Source organism: Balaenoptera borealis, assembly GCF_965194805.1.
Source record: "Balaenoptera borealis genome assembly, chromosome: 5".
NCBI classification, from domain to species: Eukaryota; Metazoa; Chordata; class Mammalia; order Artiodactyla; family Balaenopteridae; genus Balaenoptera; species Balaenoptera borealis.
The window spans coordinates 14,054,413-14,069,647 of NC_138862.1; the positions used below are offsets into that span (position 1 = coordinate 14,054,413).

General features: G+C 38.5%; 1 protein-coding gene across 3 annotated transcripts in view; it reads right to left on the reverse strand.

The window, feature by feature from the left end:
* Positions 1–5,936: 5,936 nt before the first annotated feature.
* LOC309629569 (uncharacterized protein) overlaps positions 5,937–15,235 on the reverse strand; it is a 79,448-nt gene continuing 70,149 nt past the window's right edge. For 2 of the 3 annotated variants that reach the window (XM_082393685.1, XM_082393686.1), the window contains 2 exons: positions 14,713–14,740; positions 5,937–8,996 (listed from right to left, as the gene is read on the reverse strand). In XM_082393685.1, the coding sequence (XP_082249811.1) occupies positions 8,885–8,996; positions 14,713–14,740 (140 nt within the window). In that variant the 3' untranslated portion in view covers positions 5,937–8,884. Of the gene's footprint in view, positions 14,741–15,235 lie in introns of all 3 variants that reach the window. The other variant, XR_014245113.1, reaches the window with a different exon arrangement.

Consider the following 15,235-nt stretch of genomic DNA (forward strand, 5'->3'; position numbering starts at 1 on the left):
ATTTGATAGGATTAGTGTCCTTATAAGAAAGGAAGAGAGACCATAGCTCTGTCTCTTTTTCTCTGTGCCATGCGAGAACACAGCAAAAAGACGACCATCTACAAGCCAAGAGAAGAGGGCCTCCAAATGAAACCTACCTTGCCAGCACCTTGATCTTGGACTTCCCAACCTCCAAAATTGTGAGAAATGAATTTCTGTTGTTTAAACCACCCAGTCTATGATATTTTATTATGGCAGCCTGAGCAGACAAATACCATTACTGAGTACCAACTTTAACACTTGTTGAGTCCCACAAACTATGTATGCTTTCTCCCTTGTTAAATGTATTTAATCAGATGTTTTGCAATCACACACAAACACACACACACACGCACACGCACACACACACACACACACACACACAGATGATACCAGTACTAACCTTTAGAAGTGGGCATAGTGGTAAAGCCACATCCCAGGTGAAGGGAGGATCTGGGTGACATCAATGGGTTTTGCGGTCACTGGCCACCTTACCTGGCTTCATCCTCTTGTTACATCTCACAGTGGAACCACACAGGTCTATACACACTACAAGTCCCCACCAAAGCAACTTATTTCCCTCTAGGCCAAGATTTCTTTTTTTAAAAAAATTGTATTGACGTATAGTTGATTTACAAATGTTGTGTTAATTTCTGCTATACAGCAAAGTGACCCAGTTATATATATATATATACTTTTTCCATTATGGTTTATCAGAGGATATTGAATATTGTTCCCTGTGCTCTACAGCAGGACCTTGTTGTTTATGCATCCTATATATAACAGTTTGCATCTGCTAACCCCAAACTCCCAATCCATTCCTCCCCCGCCCCCCCATCCTCCTTGGCAACCACAAGTCTGTTCCCTATGTCTGTGAGTCTGTTTCTTTTTCATAGACATTTTCATTTGTGTCGTATTTTAGATTCCACATATAAGTCATATTATATGGTATCTGTCTTTCTCTTTCTAGCTTACTTCGCTTAGTATGATAATCTCTAGGTCCATCCATGTTTCTGCAGATGGCATTATTTCATTCTTTTTAAAGGCTGAGTAATATTCCATTGTGTATATATATATATATACCACAACTTCTTTATCCATTCATCTGCTGATGGACATTTAGGTTGTTTCCATGTCTTGACTATTGTAAATAGTGCTGCTATGAACATAGGAGTGCATTTACCTTTTTTTATTATTACAAATTTATTTATTATTTTTGGCTGCATTGGGTCTTCATTGCTGTGTGTGGGCTTTCTCTAGTTGTGGCGAGCGGGGGGCTACTCTTTGTTGTGGTGCGCGGGCTTCTCATTGTGGTGGCTTCTCTTGTTGCAGAGCATGGGCTCTAGGCATGTGAACTGTAGAGCACAGGCTCAGTAGTTGTGGCTCACGGGCTTAGCTGCTCCATAGCATGTGGGATCTTCCCAGACCAGAGCTCAGACCCATGTCCCCTGCATTGGCAGGCAGATTCTTAACCACTGTGCCACCAGGGAAGTCCCGCATGTACCTTTTTGAATTATAGTTTTTTGGGGTATATGCCAGGAGTGGGATTGCTAGATCATATGGCAATTCTATTTTTAGTTTTTTGAGGAAACTCCATACTGGTTTCCATAGTGGGTCCATCAATTTACATTCCCACCAACAGTGTAAGAGGGTTCTGCTTTCTCCATACCCTCGCCAGCATTTATTATTTGTAGAGTTTTTAATGATGGCCATTCTGACTGATGTGACGTGGTACCTCACTGTAGTTTTCATTTGCATTTCTCTGATAATTAGTGATGATGAGCAGTTTTTCATGTGCCTATTGGCCACCTTTTTGTCTTCTTTGGAGAAATATCTAAATATTTAGGTCTTCTGCTCATTTTTTGATTGGGTTGTTTGTTTCTTTGTTATTGAATTGTATGAGCTGTTTGTATATTTTGGAAATTAAGCCCGTGTCAGTTGTATCATTTGCAAATATTTTCTCCCACTCCATAAGTTGTCTTTTCATTTTGTTTACGGTTTCCTTTGCTGTGCAAAAGCTTGTAAGTTTGATTAGGTTCCATTTGTTTATTTCTATTGCCTTAGGAGACAGACCTAAGAAAACATTGGTACAACTTATGTCAGAGAATATTTTGCCTATGTTCTCTTCTAGGAGTTTTATGGTGTCTTATATTTAAGTCTTTCAGCCATTTTGAGTTTATTTTTGTGTATGGTGTGAGGGTGTGTTCTAACTTCATTGATTTACATGTGGCTATCTAACTTTTCCAACACCACTTGCTGAAGAGACTGTCTTTTCGCCATGTATATTCTTCCCTCCTTTGTTGAAGGTTAATTGTCCATAGGTGTGTGTGGGTTTATTTCTGGGCTCTCTCTTCTGTTCCATTGATCCATATGTCTGTGTTTGTGCCAATACTATGCTGTTTTGATTACTGTAGCTTGATTGTATTGTCCAAAGTCTGGGAGGGTTATGCCTCCTGCTTTGTTCTTTTTCCTCAGGATTGCTTTGGCAATTCTGGGTCTTTTATGGGTTTGTGTAATTTTAGGATTATTTGTTCTAGTTCTATGAAAAATGTCATGGGTAATTTGATAGGGATTGCATTAAATCTATAAATTGCTTTGGGTAGTATGGCCATTTTAACAATATTATTTCTTCTAATCTAAGAGCATGGGATATCTTTCCATTTCTTTGAATTGTCTTCAGTTTCCTTTATTAATGTTTTGTAGTTCTCAACATATAAGTCTTTCACCTCCTTGGTGAAGTTTATTCCTAAGTATTTTATTTTATTTGGATGCACTTTTTAAAAGGGATTTTTTGTTTACATTCCCTTTCTGATATTTCATTGTTAGTGTAAAGAAACGCAACCAATTTCTGTATGTTAATCTTGTATCCTACTACCTTGCTGAATTTGTTTATCAGTTCTAGTAGATTTTAGGGACTCTTTAGGGTTTTCTATATATAATATCATGTCATCTGCATATAATGACAATTTTACCTCTTCCCTGACAATTTCAATACATTTTATTTCTTTTTCTTATCTGATTGCTGTAGCTAGGACTTCCAATACTATGTTGAAGAGAAGTGGTGAGAGTGGGCATCCTTGTTCCAGATTTTAGCGGGAAGTCTTTCAGCTTTTCACGGTTGAATATTATATTGGATATGGGTTCTATAAATAGCTTTTATTATGTTGAGATGTTCCCTCTGTACACACAGGGTTTTTATCATGAATGGATGTTGAATTTTATCAGATTGATAAAATTGATGTGAATTTTATCAAATGTTTTTTCTGCATCGTTGAGATGATCATGTAATTGTCTTTTCTTTTGTTGATGTGGTGTATCAAATTGATTTTGTGTATGGTGAACAATCCTTGAGACCCTGGGATGAATCCAACTTGGTGAGGTATATGATCTTTTTTCTTGTTTTCTTTATTGGAGTATAATTGCTTTACAATGGTGTGTTAGTTTCTGCTGTATAACAAAGTGAATCAGCTATATGCATACATATATCCCCATATCCCCTCCCTCTTGTGTCTCCCTCCCACCATCCCTATCCCTCCCCTCTAGGTGGTCACAAAGCAGGGAGCTGACCTCCCTGTACTATGCGGCTGCTTCCCACAGTTACCTATTTTACATTTGGTAGTATATATGTCAATGCCACTCTCTCACTTCATCCCAGCTTATGCTTCCCCTTCCCCATGTCCTCAAGTCCATTCTCTACGTATGCGTCTTTATTCCTGTCCTGCCCCTAGGTTCTTCAGAACCATTTTTAATTTTTTTTAGATTCCATATATACTTGTTAGCATACAGTATTTGTTTTTCTCTTTCTGAGTTAACCTCACTCTGAATGACAGACTCTAGGTCCATCCACCTCACTACAAATAACTGTATTTCATTTCTTTTTATGGCTGAGTAATATTCCATTGTATATATGTGCCACATCTTCTTTATCCATTCATTTGTTGATGGACACTTAGGTTGCTTCCATATCCTGGCTATTGTAAATGGTGCTCCAATGAACATTGTGGTACATGACTCTTTTTGAATTATGGTTTTCTCAGGGTATATGCCCAGTAGTGGGACTGCTGGTAGTTCTATTTTTAGTTTCTTAAGGGACTTCCATACTGTTCTTCATAGTGACTGTATCAATTTACATTCCCACCAACAGTGCAAGAGGGTTCCCTGTTCTCCACACTCTCTCCAGCAGTTACTGTTTGTAGATTTTTTGATGATGGCCATTCTGACTGGTGTGAGGTGATACCTCATTAATAATAGGTGATGTTGAACATCTTTTCATGTGTTTCTTGACAATTAGTTTATCTTCTTTGGAGAAATGTCTATTTAGGTCTTCTGCCCATTTTTGGATTGGGTTGTTTGTTGTTTTGATATTGAGCTGCATGAGCTGCTTGTATATTTTGGAGATTAATCCTTTGTCACTTGCTTCGTTTGCAAATATTTTCTCCCACTTTGAGGGTTGTCTTTTCATCTTGTTTATGGTTTCCTTTGCTGTGCAAAAGATTTTAAGTTTAATTAAGTTCCATTTGTTTATTTTTGTTTTTATTTCCATTACTCTAGGAGGTGGCTCAGAAAGGATCTTGCTGTGATTTATGTCATAGAGTGTTCTCCCTATGTTTTCCTCTAAGAGTTTTATAGTGTCTGGCCTTACCTTTAGGTCTTTAATCCATTTTGAGTTTATTTTTGTGTATGGTGTTAGGGAGTGTTCTAATTTCGTTCTTTTACATGTAGCTGTCCAGTTTTCCCAGCACTACTTATTGAAGAGGCTGTCTTTTCTCCATTGTATATTCTTGCCTTCTTTATCAAAGATAAGGTGACCATAGGTGCGTGGGTTTATCTCTGGGCTTTCTATCCTGTTCCATTGATCTATATTTCTGTTTTTGTGCCAGTACCATACTGTCTTGATTACTGTAGATTTGTAGTATAGTCTGAAGCTGGGGAGCCTGATTCGTCCAGCTCCATTTTTCGTTCTCAAGATTGCTTTGGCTATTCGGGGTCTTTTGTGTTTCCATACAAATTGTGAAATTTTTTATTCTAGTTCTGTGAAAAATGCCATTGGTAGTTTGATAGGGATTACACTGAATCTGTAGATTGCTTTGGGGAGTATAGTCATTTTCACAATGTTAATTCTTCCAATCCAAGAACATGGTATATCTCTCCATCTGTTTGTATCACCTTTAATTTCTTTCATCAGTGTCTTATAGTTTTCTGCATACAGGTCTTTTGTCTCCTTAGGTAGGTTTATTCCTAGGTATTTTATTCTTTTTGTTGCAATGGTAAATAGGAGTCTTTCCTTAATTTCTCTTTCAGATTTTTCATCATTAGTGTATAGGAATGCAAGAGATTTCTGTGCGTTAATTTTGTATCCTGCTACTTTTCCAAATTCATTGATTAGCTCTAGTAGTTTTCTGGTAGCATCTTTAGGATTCTTTATGTATAGGATCATGTCATCTGCAAACAGTGACAACTTTACTTCTTCTTTTCCGATTTGGATTCCTTTTATTTCTTTTTCTTCTCTGATTGCTGTGGCCAAAACTTCCAAAACTATGTTGAATAATAGTGGTGAGAGTGGGCAACCTTGTCTTGTTCCTGATCTTAGTGGAAATGGTTTCAGTGTTTCACCATTAAGAACAATGTTGGCTGTGGGTTTGTCATATATGGCCTTTATTATGTTGAGATAAGTTCTCTCTATGCCTACTTTCTGGAGGGTTTTTATCCTAAATGGGTGTTGAATTATGTCAAAAGATTTTTCTGCATCTATTGAGATTATCATATTGTTTTTCTCCTTCAATTTGTTGATATGGTGTATCACATTGATTGATTTGCATATATTGAGGAATCCTTGCATTCCTGGGATAAACCCCACTTGATCATGGTGTATGATCCTTTTAATGTGCTGTTGGATTCTGTTTGTTAGTATTTTGTTGAGGATTTTTGCATCTATATTCATCAGTGATATTGGCCTGTAGTTTTCTTTTTTTTTTGTGACATCTTTGTCTGATTTTGGTATCAGGGTGATGTGGCCTTGTAGAATGAATTTGGGAGTGTTCCTCCCTCTGCTATATTTTGGAAGAGTCTGAGAAGGATAGGTGTTAGCTCTTCTCTAAATGTTTGATAGAATTTGCCTGTGAAGCCATCTGGTCCTGGGCTTTTGTTTGTTGGAAGATTTTAAATCACAGTTTCAATTTCAGTGCTTGTGATTGGTCTGTTTATATTTTCTATTTCTTCCTGGTTCAGTCTCGGAAGGTTGTGCTTTTCTAAGAATTTGTCCATTTCTTCCAGGTTGTCCATTTTATTGGCATATAATTGCTTGTAGTATTCTCTCATGACCCTTTGTATTTATGGAGTATCAGTTGTTACTTCTCCTTTTTCATTTCTAATTCTGTTGATTTGAGTCTTGTCCCTTTTTTTATTTTGATGAGTGAGTCTGGCTAATGCTTTATCAATTTTGTTTATCTTCTCAAAGAACCAGCTTTTAGTTCTATTGATCTCTGCTATTGTTTCCTTCATTTCTTTTTCATTTATTTCTTATCTGATTTTTATGATTTCTTTCCTTTTGTCAACTTTGGGTTTTTTTTGTTCTTCCTCTAATTGCTTTAGGTGTAAGGTTAGGTTGTTTATTTGAGATTTGTCTTGTTTCTTGAAGTAGGATTGTATTGCTATAAACTTCCCTCTTAAAACTGCTTTTGCTGCAGCCCATAGGTTTTGGGTAATTGTATTTCATTGTCATTTGTTTCTAGGTATTTTTGGATTTCCTCTTTGATTTCTTCAGTCATCTCTTGATTATTTAGTAGTGTATTGTTTAGCCTACATGTGTTTGTATTTTGTACAGTTTTTTTTTCCTGTAATTGATATCAAGTCTCATAGCATTGTGGTTGGAAAAGATACTTGATACAATTTCAATTTTCTTAAGTTTACCAAGGCTTGATTTGTGACCCAAAATATGATCCTGTAGAGTGTTCCATGAGCACTTGAGACGAAAGTGTATTCTGTTGTTTTTGGATGGAATGTCCTATAAATGTCAAATAAGTCCATCTTGTTTAATGTGTCATTTAAAGCTTGTCTTTCCTTATTTATTTTCATTTTGGATGATCTGTCCATTGGTGAAAGTGGGGTATTAAAGTCCCCTACTATGGTTGTGTTACTGTTGATTTCCTCTTTTATGGTTGTTAGCATTTGCCTTATGTACTGAGTTGCTCCTATGTTGGGTGCATAAATATTTACAATTGTATCTTCTTGGATTGATCTCTTGATCATTATGCAGTGTCCTTTTTCTCTTGTAATAGTTTTTATTTTAAAGTCTATTTTGTCTGATATGAGAATTGCTACTTCAGCTTTCTTTTGATTTCCATTTGCATGGAATATCTTTTTCTATCCCCTCACTTTCAGTCTGTATGTGTCTCTAGTTCTGAAGTGGGTCTCTTGTAGACAGCATATATATGGGTCTTGTTTTTGTGTCCATTCAGCCAGTCTATGTCTTTTGGTGGGAGCATTTAATCCATTTACATTTAAGGTAATTATAGATATGTATGTTCCTATTACCTTTTTAATTGTTTTGGGTTTGTTATTGTAGGTCTTTTCCTTCTCTTGTGTTTCCTGCCTAGAGAAGTTCCTTTAGCATTTGTTGTAGAGCTGGTTTGGTGTGCTGAATTCTCTTAGCTTTTGCTTGTTTGTAAAGGTTTTAATTTCTCCATTGAATCTGAATGAGATCTTGCTGGGTAGAGTAATCTTGGTTGTAGGATTTTCCCTTTCATCACTTTAACTATGTCCTGCCATTCCCTTCTGGCTTGCAGAGTTTCTCCTGAAATGTCAGCTGTTAACCTTATGGGGATTCCTGTGTATGTTAATTGTTGCTTTTCCCTAGCTGCTTTTAATATTTGTTCTTTGTATTTAATTTTTGATAGTTTGATTAATATGTGTCTTGGTGTGTTTCTCCTTGGATTTATCCTGTATGGAACTCTCTGTGCTTCCTGGACTTGATTGACTATTTCCTTTCCCATATTAGGGAAGTTTTCAACTATTATCTCTTCAAATATTTTCTCAGTCCCTTTCTTTTTCTCTTCTTCTGGGACCCTTATAATTCAAATGTTGTTGCATTTAATGTTGTCCCAGAGGTCCTGAGACCGTCCTTAATTCTTTTCTTTCTTTTTTCCCTATTCTGCTCTGCAGTAGTTATTTCCCCTATTTTATCTTCCAGGTCATGTATCTGCTCTTCTGCCTCAGTTATTCTGCTATTGATTCCTTCTAGAGAATTTTAAATTTCATTTATTGTGTTGTTCATCATTGTTTATTTGCTCTTTCATTCTTCTAGGTCCTTGTTTAACTTTTCTGGTATTTTCTCCATTCTATTTCCAAGATTTTAGATCATCTTTACTATCATTACTCTGAATTCTTTTTTGGGTAGACTGCCTATTTCCTCTTCATTTGTTTGGTCTGGTGGGTTTTTACCTTGCTCCTTCATCTGCTGCATATTTCTCTTTCTTCTCATTTTGCTTAACTTACTGCGTTTGAGGTCTCCTTTTCGCAGGCTGCAGGCTCGTAGTTCCCGTTGTTTTTGGTGTCTGCCCCCAGTGGCTAAGGTTGGTTCAATAGGTTGTGTAGGCTTCCTGGTGGGGGGGGACTGGTGCCTGTGTTCTGGTGGATGAGGCTGGATCTTGTCTTTCTGGTGGGCAGGACCGTGTCTGGTGGTGTGTTTTGGGGTGTCTGTGAACTTACTATGATTTTAGGCAGCCTCTCTGCTAATGGGTGGGGTTTTGTTTCTGTCTTGCTAGTTGTTTGGCATGGGGTGTCCAGCACTGGAGGTTGCTGGTCATTGAGTGGAGCTGGGTCTTAGCGTTGAGATGGAGATCTCTGGGAGAGCTCTTGCTGATTGATATTACATGGGGCCAGGAGGTCTCTGGTGGTCCATGTCCTCAACTCGGGTCTCCCACCTCAGAGGCTCAGGCCTGACAACTGGCTGGAGCACCAAGATGCTGTCAGCCACACGTCTCAGAAGAGAAAAGGGAGAAAAAAAAGAAAGAAAAAACAAAATAAAATAAAATAAAGTTATTAAAATAAAAATATTTTTTAAATTATTAAAATAAAAAAATTTAAAAATGTAATAAAAAAAGAAAGGAAGACAGCAACCAAACCAGTAAACAAATCCACCAATGATAACAAGTGCTAAAAACTATACTAAGATAAACATAAAAATCAGAAACTAGTCAGTCGCATACAACATTCCCCAAGTCTACAGTTTTTCCCAATGTCCACTGCCTTCATTTTGGGATGATTCATTGTCTATTCAGGTATTCTACAGAGGCAGGGTACTTCAAGTTGATTGTGGAGATTTAATCCGCTGCTCCTGAGGCTGCAAGGAGAAATTTCCCTTTCTCTTCTTTGTTTGCACAGCTCCTGGGATTCAGCTTTGGATTTGGCCCTGCCTCTGCATGTAGGTTACCCTCTGGCGTCTGTTCTTCACCCAGCCAGGAGGGGGTTAAAGGAGCCGCTGATTAGGGGTTTCTGGATCACTCAGGTTGGGGGGAGGGATGGGTACGGAATGTGGGCTGAGCCTGCAGCGGCAGAGACTGGCGTGATGTTGCAACACCCTGAGGCGTGCCGTGTGTTCTCCCGGGGAAGTTGCCCCTGGATCACAGGACCGTGGCAGTGGCGGGATGCACAGGCTCCTGGGAGGGGAGGTGTGGATAGTGACCTGTGCTTGCACACAGGCTTCTTGGTGGCTGCAGTAGCAGCCTTAGAGTTTCATGCCAGTCTCTGGTGTCTGCACTGATAGCTGCGGCTCATGCCCATCTCTGAAGCTCATTTAGGCGGTGCTCTGAATCCCCTCTCCTCGTGCACCCTGAAACAATGGTCTCTTGACTCTTAGGCAGGTCCAGACTTTTTCTCGGACTCCCTCCCGGCTAGCTGTAGCACACTAGCTCCCTTCAGGCTGTGCTCACACAGCCAACCCCAGTCCACTCCCTGGGATCCGACCTCCAAAGCCCAAGCCTCAGCTCCCAGTCCCCACCCACCCCAGCGGGTGAGCAGACAAGCCTCTCAGGCTGGTGAGTGCTGGTTGACTCTGATCCTCTGTGCAGGAATCTGTCCACTTTGCCCTCTGCACCCCTGTTGCTGCACTCTCCTCCCTGGCTCCAATGCTTCCCCCCCACCCACCCCCCATCTCCGCCAGTGAATGGGCTTCCTATTGTGTCAAAACTTTTCCTCCTTCACAGCTCCTTCCCAGAGGTGCAGGTCCTGTCCCTATTCTTTTGTCTCTGTTTTTTCTTTTTTCTTTTGCCTTACCCAGTTATGTGGGGAGTTTCTTACCTTTTGGGAAGTCAGTAGGTGTTCTGTAGGAGTTGTTCCACACGTAGATGTATTTTTGTTGTATTTGTGGGAAGGAAGGTGATCTCTGCATCTTACTTCTCTGCCATCTTGAAGGTCCTCCTGTTGTATATGACCTTTTTTATGTGCTGTTGGATTCGGTTTGCTAATATTTTGTTGAGAATTTTTACATCTATATTTATCAAAGATAGTGCCCTGTAATTTTCTTTTTTGGTAGTGTCTTTGTCTGGTTTTGGTATCAGGGTGATGGTGACTTCATAGAATGTCTTTGGGAGTGTTCCTTCTTCTTCAATCTTTTGAATGAGTTTGAGAAGGCTTGGTATAAGTTCTTCTTTGTATGTTTTGTAGAATTCACGTTTGATGCCATCTGGTCCTGGACTTTTGTTTGTAGGGAGTTAAAAAAAATTTTTTTTTATTACAGATTCTATTTCACTTCTAGTGATCAACCTGTTCAAGTTATCTATTTCTTCTTGATTCAGTTTTTGTTGGCTGTATGTTTCCAGAAAGTTGTCCTTTTCTTCTAGGTTGTCAAATTTGTTGGCATGTAATTGTTCATAGTTTTCTCTTATGGTTTTTTGTATTTCTGTGGTATCGGTTGTGATTTCTCCTTTTTCATTTCTTACTTCATTTATTTGGGTCTTCTCTCTTTTCTTCTTGGTGAGCCTGGCCAGAGGTTTGTCAATTTTGTTTACCCTTTCAATCAGCTCTTGGTTTTATTGATTTTTCTATTGTTTTGTTTTTAAAATCTCTATTTCCTCTCTAATCTTTATTGTCTCCTTCCTTCTGCTGACTTTAGGTTTTGTTTGTTCTTCTTTTTCTAACTCTTTTAGGTGGTGGATTAGGTTGTTTGAGATTTTTGTTTCATAAAGAAGGCCTGTATTGCTATGAACTTCTAATAAATGCTTTTGCTGCATCCCATAGATTTTGTATGGTTGTGTTTTCATTGTCATTTGCCTCAAGGAATTTGTATATTTCTTCTTTGATTTCCTCCTTGACCCATTTTTTTTGTAGTAGCATGTTGTTTAGTCTCTGTGTAATTGTTTTCTTCTTTCTTTTTCTGTTGTTGATTTCTAGTTTCATGCTGTTGTGGTAAGAAGATTTGCTTGAAATAATTTGTATATTCTTAAATTTGTTGAGGTTTATTTTGTGCCCTAGTATGTGGTCAATCCTAGGGAATGTTTCACGTGCACTTGAAAAGAATGTGTATTCTGGGTTTTTTTGGATGTAATGTCCTGAAAATATCAATTAAATCTAACAGTTCTATTGTATCATTTAGGATCTCCGTTGCCTCATTGATTTTCTGTCTCAAAGATTTATGTGTTGATGTGAGTGGGGTGTTAAAGTCATCTATTATTATTGTATTCTTGTCAATTTCTCCCTTTAGGTCTGTTAGTGTTCGTTTTATGTGTTTGGGTGCTCTTATATTGGGTGCATATATGTTGATGAGTGTAAAATCCTCTCCTTGTATTGATCTTTTTATTATTATATAGTGTTCTTCTTTATCTCTCTATACCATTTGTTTTAACGTCTATTTTTTCCAATATGAGTATTGCAAACCCTGCTTTCTTGTCATGTTTTCATCTCCTCACTTTCAATCTATGTGTGTCCTTTGACCTAAAGTATGTCTCTTGTAGGCAGCTTATTGTAGGCTCTTGTATATATATATATTTTTTAATCGAATCTGCCGTTCTGTATCTTTTGATTGGAGCATTTAATCCATTGATAGATATATACTTATTGTCATTTTAAACTTTGTTTTCCCATTGATTTTGTATTTCTTCTTTGTCCCTTTCTTTTTCTTTTTGTTTTTCCCTTTGTGGTTTGATGATTTTCTTTTGTATTATGCTTATGTTATCTTCTTTTTGATTTTTGTGAATCTACTGTATGTTTTTGATTTGTGGTTGCCCTGTTTTTCAAGTATGTTAATCTCTTTCTGTATCTATTTGCTTTAGATTGGTAGTCATATAGGTTCAAACACATTCTAGAAAAAAAAGTGTACATTTTCTTACTCTCCTCCCCCACATCTTATAACTTTGATGTCCTCTTTTACATCTTCATGATTTTGCTGTTCATTGTTATCATCACTTTCACAGAATTTTTTATTATTATTTTTAAAATCTGTGTACTGGCTTATTTAAATGATTTACTTTCCAATTGTGATTTTCTCTTTCCTGTAGCTTCTTACTTCTTTTCTAGTTAGAGGAGACCTTTCAATAATTCCTTTAGGATAAGTTTAGTATTGCTATATTCTTTTAGTTTTTGCTTGTCTGAGAAATTCTTTCTCTCTTTCTATTAAATGATAAATGATAATCTTGCTGTGTAGAGTATCCTAGGTTGCAAATTTGTTCCCTTTCAGGACTTTGAATATATCTTGCCACTCCCTTCTGGCCTGCAGTGTTTCTTTGGAGAAATCAGCTGGTAGCCTTATGGGGTTCCCTTGTAATTAACTCTTTGTTTTTCTCTTGCTTCCTTTAGAATCCTCACTTTAATTTTTGCCATTTTAATTATAATGTCTTAGTGTAGGTTTGGGTTTATCTTGTTTGGGACCCTCTGTGCTTCCTGTATCTGGATATCTGTTTCCTTCTTTAGGTTTGGGAAGTTTTCAGCCATAATTTCGTCAAATACATTTTCAATCCCCTTTTCTCTTTCTTCTCCTTCTGGGACCCTATTATGCATAGATTGGCATGCTTTGTATTATCCCAAAGCTCTCTTATCTTTCTTTCTTTATTATTATTATTTTTTTAGTTTCTGTATGCTGTTCTAATTGGGTGATTTCCATTATTCTATCTTCCAGATCACTTATTCATTCTTCTGCATTATTCATCTGCTATTCATAGCATTTAGTCCAGCTTTCGTCTCTGCAAATGAGTTTTCTCATTTTTCTTGGATCCTCCTTATAGTTTCTAGTTCCTTTGTATAGTTATCTGCATTTTTGTTGATAGCTTTTAATTCCTTCAGTAATTTTATTATTATCTACTTTTTGAACTCTGTGTCTATTAGACTGAAGAAGTCTGTTTCATTGTTCTTTCAGGGGACTTCTCTTGATATTTTAATTGGGGGTGGTTTTTCTGCTTCTTCATTTTACTTATATTTCTCTTCCTCTATGTGTTTAGGAGAAACAATTATCTACTGTGGTCTTGGAGGGCTATTTTTATATAGGAGTGTCCCTGTGTAGCCTGCATGGTTTAATATTTTTTTGGTGAGAGGGTGGTTTTTAGTATGGATGCCTATTGCCTCTTTCCTCAGTGTATGCTGGCCAAAATCCTACCTGTGATCCTTCAAGTCTGACCACAGGCAATTGCAAAGCTTTTCCTAGCAGGTTCTACAGGGGAGGCTGCTGTGTCCACACCAGCTTCAGTGCACAGTCGGTGCACTGAGGTCCCTGAAGGGAGTTGCAGTCAAGGACTCAGGCCTCTCTGACTCCTCCATCTCCATCCCACCGTCCAAGTTCATTCATATATCTGTATTTAGCTGCATTCCCAGCCCAGACACCTCCAGTTGGGGGGGGGTCTCCTTAACTGGAGACTTAACTGAGAGATTTTTCAGGCAGCTCCACCAAGACTTTCCTCACTGGGGGTGGGGGGGCTTGACTAAAAGGATCTTCTCCACTTCACTCTCTGACTCTACTTTTCAACTCCTAGCACTTAGCCTCTTCCCTCCCCTGAGGGGCAAAATGGAACAAAGAGGAACCAGCACCGTTCTTTTTCTTTGCCTCTTAGCTTTACTTATGCAGTAAGTGAATAAGGGTCTGGTTGTTACTTTTAATTTGGTTGTCTTAACTGACCACCTTGACAACTGGCAGCTTGACACAAACCAAGGGGCTCCATGAGGTCTCTTCTTCAGAATTTCACATTTCCCTAGAAGTAACCATTTAGGAGATATCTGCCCAGAAAACATGAATATCTTTAGATGGAAGTCTCTTACAGACCTGGTGAAAACCAGGGAGCCCCAAATGACCCTTCTCCTCAACAGTTCAGGTAGACTCCTCACATGGCCAATAATCTGATTTTGGTTCTATTCAGCAGTTGGGAAACTGGTGAACACACCCCATCAAATTCTGGCTTTCTTGGCCAAATATTCCTGCCATCATGGTCACCCATGGCTTGGAGTGTTACTCAGACAATCAAACTATTATTATAGCAGAAACCTGGTCATCAGAATGGGTGCCAATCAAAAGAGTAGGCTCAGCCCGAAGAACAGCCTTGCTCTGCCATCCTTAGGGATACTCACTGACTCATTTATGCACACACTGAGACTTATGTGAATTTATTTCACTCACAGTGTTTACTGACCTGTTTTGTGTTTTCAGTATCTTGGAACAGAGGCCTTACTGCTCCAGTGTAACTGAGTTGGATGGGAAGAGGAAGGGAGGGAATTTACCTTTTCGTTGAGCAGCAAGCTTCAAGATCTATGACAAGTGGGGAGGAGACAAGATAGAGGAGTATAAGGACTTGAGTTCACCTCCTCTGACGAAAACACTAAAGTAACAACTAACTGCAGAACAACCATTGTTAAAAAAAAAAAAAAAAAAAAAAAAGACTGGAGCCTACCAAAAAAGACATTCTACATCCAAAGACAAAGAAGAAGCCACAATGAGATGGTAGGAGGGTGCTTTGGTGCTTTCGTAATATAGTCAAATCCCATGCTCACTAGGTGGGTGACCCACAAACTAGAAAGTAATTATATGGCAGAGGTTCTTCCACAGGAGTGAGAGTTCTGAGCCCCGCATCAGGCTCCTAGCCTGAGGGTCTGGCATTGGGAGGAGGACCCCCCAGAGCATTTGGTTTTGAAGGCCAGTGAGACTTGAGTGGAGAAGCTTCACAGGACTGGGGGAAACAAAGACTCCACTCTTGGAGGGTGCACACAAAGTTTCACCTGTGCTGGGACCCAGGGCAAAGTAGTG